The sequence below is a fragment of the Haplochromis burtoni genome, unplaced genomic scaffold, assembly GCF_018398535.1.
Source record: "Haplochromis burtoni strain Fernald_Lab_line unplaced genomic scaffold, NCSU_Asbu1 Contig_753, whole genome shotgun sequence".
NCBI lineage: Eukaryota > Metazoa > Chordata > Actinopteri > Cichliformes > Cichlidae > Haplochromis > Haplochromis burtoni.
The window spans coordinates 1-5,641 of NW_024583114.1; the positions used below are offsets into that span (position 1 = coordinate 1).

Below are 5,641 nucleotides of genomic sequence, written 5' to 3' on the forward strand. Positions count from 1 at the left end.
GAGAGAGAGAGAGAGAGAGAAAGGTCATGTGACTGGAAGCACAGGTCTCACCTGTTTCATGTTTCTGTCTTCAGTGTCCCAGCATGCCTCAGGGGTGGAGGTGTACGAGGGGGCGGAGTCTGTCCTGCTGTCCTGTCAGGTACCAGCTAATGTTTCCAGGAGCTCCACAGCAGCAGTGTGGAACCGTGATGGGTTCAAGAACCCAACGGTTCACCTGCGTAGGCAGAGTGGTGACGATCTTAGTGGTCAGAATGATCTTTACCACCATCGAACATCAATGAGAGTCGACGCTCTGCAGACTGGAGACCTCAGCCTCACTCTGAGGAAGCCCACAGTCTCTGACAGTGGAACCTACACCTGCAGTGCTGTCAGCTATGGAGACAGGTTGAGGCAGATTGAAGTACATCTGAAGGTCACAGGTGAGTGGACAGAGGTCAGATTGATGTGAGTTCATACAAACATGTTGATGATGTTCATGTCTCCTGTGTTTGTGTTACAGAACCTCCTCCAGTCTGGCCCACAGCCCTCGCAGCTGTGCTGGTCACTCTGATCATCCTGGCTGCTGTCATTGGTCTGTTTGTGTGCTGTGCATACAAAAGGAAGAAGGAGAGAGAAGGTGTGTGTGTGTTTTATAATGTGTGTGTGTGCGTTTCCACAGAGCAGACCAACAAGTGGAAGCAGCAGCCATCACCTTCACCTGTTACTCAGTAACACATTCAGTCATTCAGTTGTTGTGTTCATCTTCTCAGTAACAATAATGAATCCTGTCTCGATGCGTGCTTTCAGGTAAGTATCTCCCAAACACTGCCTGACTCTGTGGCCTCCTTTCATCTTTCTCACAGCTGAAAATGTGCTGAGGAACTTTCCTCTGTGACATCTTTCCTCTGTGTATTCGAACACTTTGATAGCAGAGCCTTGAACTCACACTGATGGAGCACATTAGAAGCTTCACCCACATCCTGGAGGTTTAACACGGAGCTGCTCTTGTAGATCTGAACTGATTGTCTGATAGCGACTGAGGTCACATGACTAATGTGACCTCAGAGCACTTTCCCAGGATCAGCTGGTCTGAGCAGCTTCAGTGATTCAGGGTCCTTAGATGGAAGAGCAGATCCTCTGCCACCAATCACAGACCTGTTCCTGAGGTTCTTCTACAGCTGAGCTGTTACTGACTCTCCACTTTGACCAGCAGCTCTCAAACCAGCTTCTTTCAGCACTTACTGCTGTACTCTGGGGAATCAGTCCAGAAGTGTTTGTTACATAGTAGCAACAGATATTATTTTTCACTTAGTAGCAGCTCATTGCAGCTTAAATGGGGATCAAGATGGCGCCGGTGTCCATGGCTGCTCGTCTGTGGCTTATAGTTTTGTTTGTTCTTATATTGTTTCTGTCATGTGACACTCAGGAAATCTGCTTTCTACTGGTGTGATCGCCAGCCGCTTCTGAATCTCTGAAGTTCTGATCAAAACATCCGTTTGCTAACGCAGGACAGAGTTCCTGGTGCCCGCTGCTGTCACATATCCTGACCGGCCGTGCTGTCATGCTACCTCCCCAGCGAAGGCGTTGGGGTAGGCGCAGTGGCTGGCTGGTTAAACTCAAGCTTTCCTAATAATACAGAGATTATTTTGTGGAGTTTTTGTGCACCGACGTTCCCTGGACCCCGTGGGTTCCTGCCTCATCCCCGTGGTCGGCCAGGATGACGCACCGCTCCTTTGTGACCCCTGTCCTCCTCGGCGGATGATCTGATATCCTCGTGTTGGTGTTGTTCCCAGACCATCATGAAAATGTTGTTCCAGGTTCAACATTGCAAGTGACCAATCACATTGTTGTGACGTTATTCTTTTGTGCGCCAAGCCATTCGTGCATTTATGAAATTCCAATGTTGCAATGACAATATCAATTCTGCTTACTGTTTATTAAAGGGTTACGGTCAGGGTCCGTTGATCGGCGGACAGAGGCGGTTTCACGCCGGTTTTTCCCGAAGTCGCAAAAGTATGACGTCACAACATTCTGATTGGTCACTTGCAATGTTGATCCTGGAACAACATTTTGTATGATGATCTGGGAACAACACCAACACGAGGATATCAGATCAACCCCTCCTCGGCTCAGTGTGCACCAGGCGAACCTGGACAATCTGAGGCTGCTGTGTGGGGCTCCCTGTGCTGCTGGGGCTCATACAAATTTCCCACATGTGGGACTAATAGAGGTTATCTTATCTTCAGCTCAGAGGGGGCGGGGCCTTCTCCATTACTGCTCCTAATCTCTGGAACAATCAGCACATTAGAGACGCCGCTTCATTGTCCACTTTTAAAACACATCTTCTCATTTTACTGCTTTAATTGAATCTAATGTGCTGGTTCTGTTGTTTCCATTTAATTTGACCTCTTTTTTTATTTCTTCTTTCTTTTTGGGCACGGTGCTTATCACTGTTGCCTCCCAGCAAGAAGGTCCCGAGTTCAACTCCACCATCAGGTCTTTCTGTGTTTGTGTGGGTTCTCCCCGTGTCCTCCGGCTTCCTCCCACAGCCCACAGACATGCAGTTTGTGGAGATTCATTGAAAAAATCTAAATTGCCCATAGTTGTGAATGTGAGTGCGAATGGCTGCCTGTCTTTGTCTGTTGGCCCTGCGACAGACTGGCGACCTGTCCAGGCTGTACCCCGCCTCTGACAGCTGGGATATTCTCCAGCGCCCCCCGCGACCCTGAAAAGGATAAGTGGAAGCGAATGGATGGATGTTTTCTGTTTGTCATGTCAGAACTTTGCTTGCAGCTGGGAGTTGTCTGACAGCGCTTCATGAATTGATTACTTACAGTGTGACTGGTTTTAACTAATATCTGCTGGAATCTCTGCAGACCATCAGTAGCAGCCTGAAGCAGCAGAATTAGAAGAAGTCTCCTTCATGTCTCTAAAGAAGTGCTGACACATTACAACATACTGCAGCACTAATTCATGCACAACTTTCACAGATTAAATAAAAGCTTGTTATAATTCAAAGTTACTGCCTGTATGTTTGACATAGGAAAGCAGCTGTTTGTGCAGCCTCACACATCAACACAACAGTTCAGCTCCAAGTCAGAGAAACACTGAGAACAGCTGGTTACAGAGCAGAGGACAGGATGGAGGATCCACCTCACTCATGTCTGTCTGTCTGTGTTCATGTTCTCCTCTCAGCTCTGCTGCCAGAGGTGGTGGAGGTGCTACAGGGGGAGAAGTCTGTCCTGCTGCCCTTTAAGACCACAGCTGACCTTCCTCAGCACGTCACAGTGGAGTGGACAGACTCCAATGCCATGAAGGTCCACGTGTATGAGAGTGGAAACAATCAGCCAGACAAACAGCACCAGAGTTACAGAGGTCGCACAGAGATGAAGGAGGATCCACTGAGAAACAAAGACCTCAGTCTGACCCTGAAACCCCTCCACCTCACTGACAGTGGAGTCTACACCTGCATCGTCTACAAGAAGGATGGACACATGCTGCAGAAATCAGTGACTCTCAGTGTCAGTGGTGAGTGTAACAGCTGTTTGTCCACAGTGTGAATCCAGCATGAATAAGATCCAACCAGACAGATTCTTGGGTGCTGTTCTTTATTTTAATTGTTTTTAAGATAACCAAATGTCTGGATATGACGGTCTTTGTATCATCATCTTTTTGCTACCACACATAGTTGTAACCCCCATTACTGGTTTCATTCTCAAATGCTGTTTTTCAGAATATGTCCAGAGAGCTTGTATTGCTTTGTTTTCAGTTCGACAGTAATAGGTCCAGCAAAGCTTTGGCAGGAGAACATGCAAAGACATGATTGGTTAGCATTTGTAGCATAGAAACCATCACAGATAGTGCTGAATTTCTCTGTGTTTTTTTCTCAGCAGTGCACACAGTGGGAATATTTAGTCTCATCATCATGGAACAGTAACAGTGAGCTTTTTTATCTGTCTGTGTTCTTCTGTTCTCTCTCAGTTCCTCCGCCAGAGGTGGTGAATGCAACAGATGCAGACGAGTCTGTCCTGCTGCCCTTTAAAACCACGGCCGACCTTCCTCAGCACGTCACAGTGGAGTGGACACTCACTGAACCCACAGAGAGGAAGGTCCACGTGTATAAGAGTGAAAACAATCAGTCACACAACCAAGACCAGGATTACAAGGATCGCACAGAGATGAAGGAAGAGCCACTGAGAACTAGAGACTTCAGTCTGACCCTGAAAAAGCCCCGCCTCACTGACAGTAAAGTCTACACCTGCACCGTCTACAACAAGGATGGACACATGCTGCTACAGAAAGCAGTGACTCTCAGAGTCAGAGGTGAGTGTTACGTGTGAGCTGGTTGTCCACAGTGGGAATCCCTGCATGTGTAAACCTGTGAGTGTGTCCAGCTGTTTGTGCAGCCTCACACATCAACACACAACACTGAGAACAGCAGCTGCTGGTTACACAGCAGAGGACAGGATGGACCATCAACCTCACTCATGTCTGTCTGTCTCTTTACAGAGAATGTGTCAGACATTGTGCAGGTGGCAAAAGACGCGGTGCGCATCGAGCTGCCCTTGAAAACCACAGCTGACCTTCCTCAGGACGTCACAGTGGAGTGGACAGACTCCAATAACAAGAAGGTCCACGTGTATGAGAGTGGAAAGAATCAGCCAGATAAACAAGACCAGAGTTACAGAGGTCGCACAGAGATGAAGGAAGATCCACTGAGAACCAAAGACCTCAGTCTGACCCTGAAAGACCTCCACCTCACTGACAGTGATGTCTACACCTGCACCGTCTACAACAAGGATGGACACATGCGGCTGCAGAAATCAGTGACTCTCCATGTCTATGGTGAGTGAAGCAGCTGTTTGTGTGAATCCAGCATGAATCAGTGAAATCAAAGAGCAGCTGATGGATCTGTGATAACCTGATACGATAAAATAATGTTTCTTATGAGACACAAAAGTGCTGGAAATGAATTTAATAACTGAAAGTGTAATGAGGTATTTTGTGTTTTCTATCTAATATAAGCTGGGTATGTTCTTCACTGAGCTCTCTATCATCATCATCATCACTCTGAGCTGTTAATAAGAAGCTGCTGACACTCACTGATCAGTACAGATGAATATATTTGCTGGCACAGCTACTCCTCAGGGCTCTGCTGATTGGTCGACTTCTTTAATGAGACTTTTTGGTAAATAAGGAACAGAGTGCTTCATCTTCTATATATATTTGATCATAAACTAACATTGTTTAAAATAATAATTAAGACTTTGTTATGGTAAATCAAAGCTGACAGCTAGTGCAGCAGAATCAGAAAGACTTTATTTATCCCCTACAACTAGAGCTGGGCGATAGAACGAAATGTGTTGCGAAAGAACTTTTTCTCGATAGAAAAATTAAACTATTGCGATAGACCTCATCTCTCTTGTCCCCTTTAAAAAAAAAAGAACAGCCAATCCAAATTAGGTAACGCAGAGCCGAACCAATCACAGCCGCAGCGTCGCGTCATGTGACTTGTTACGTACAGCACAAGTGCCAAGCTGCACGTGTGTTTGTTTGGGAAGCAGCCAGCTGCCGTACCGCCCGGGTAATGGAGGAAATGAGTGTGCCGACTAGAGAAACATCAACCGAGCGTGACCGAAGAGAAAACAGATGATGGTTCCAA

General features: G+C 46.8%; 1 protein-coding gene across 1 annotated transcript in view; it reads left to right on the forward strand.

Moving 5' to 3' along the window:
• Positions 1-9: 9 nt before the first annotated feature.
• Positions 10-5,641, forward strand: part of LOC106632488 — a gene marked incomplete at its 3' end in the record, with an annotated part of 6,950 nt that continues 1,318 nt past the window's right edge. The window contains 5 exon segments of the mRNA XM_014330264.2: positions 10-419; positions 500-616; positions 3,175-3,507; positions 3,961-4,302; positions 4,489-4,824. Of these exon segments, the coding sequence (XP_014185750.1) occupies positions 59-419; positions 500-616; positions 3,175-3,507; positions 3,961-4,302; positions 4,489-4,824 (1,489 nt within the window).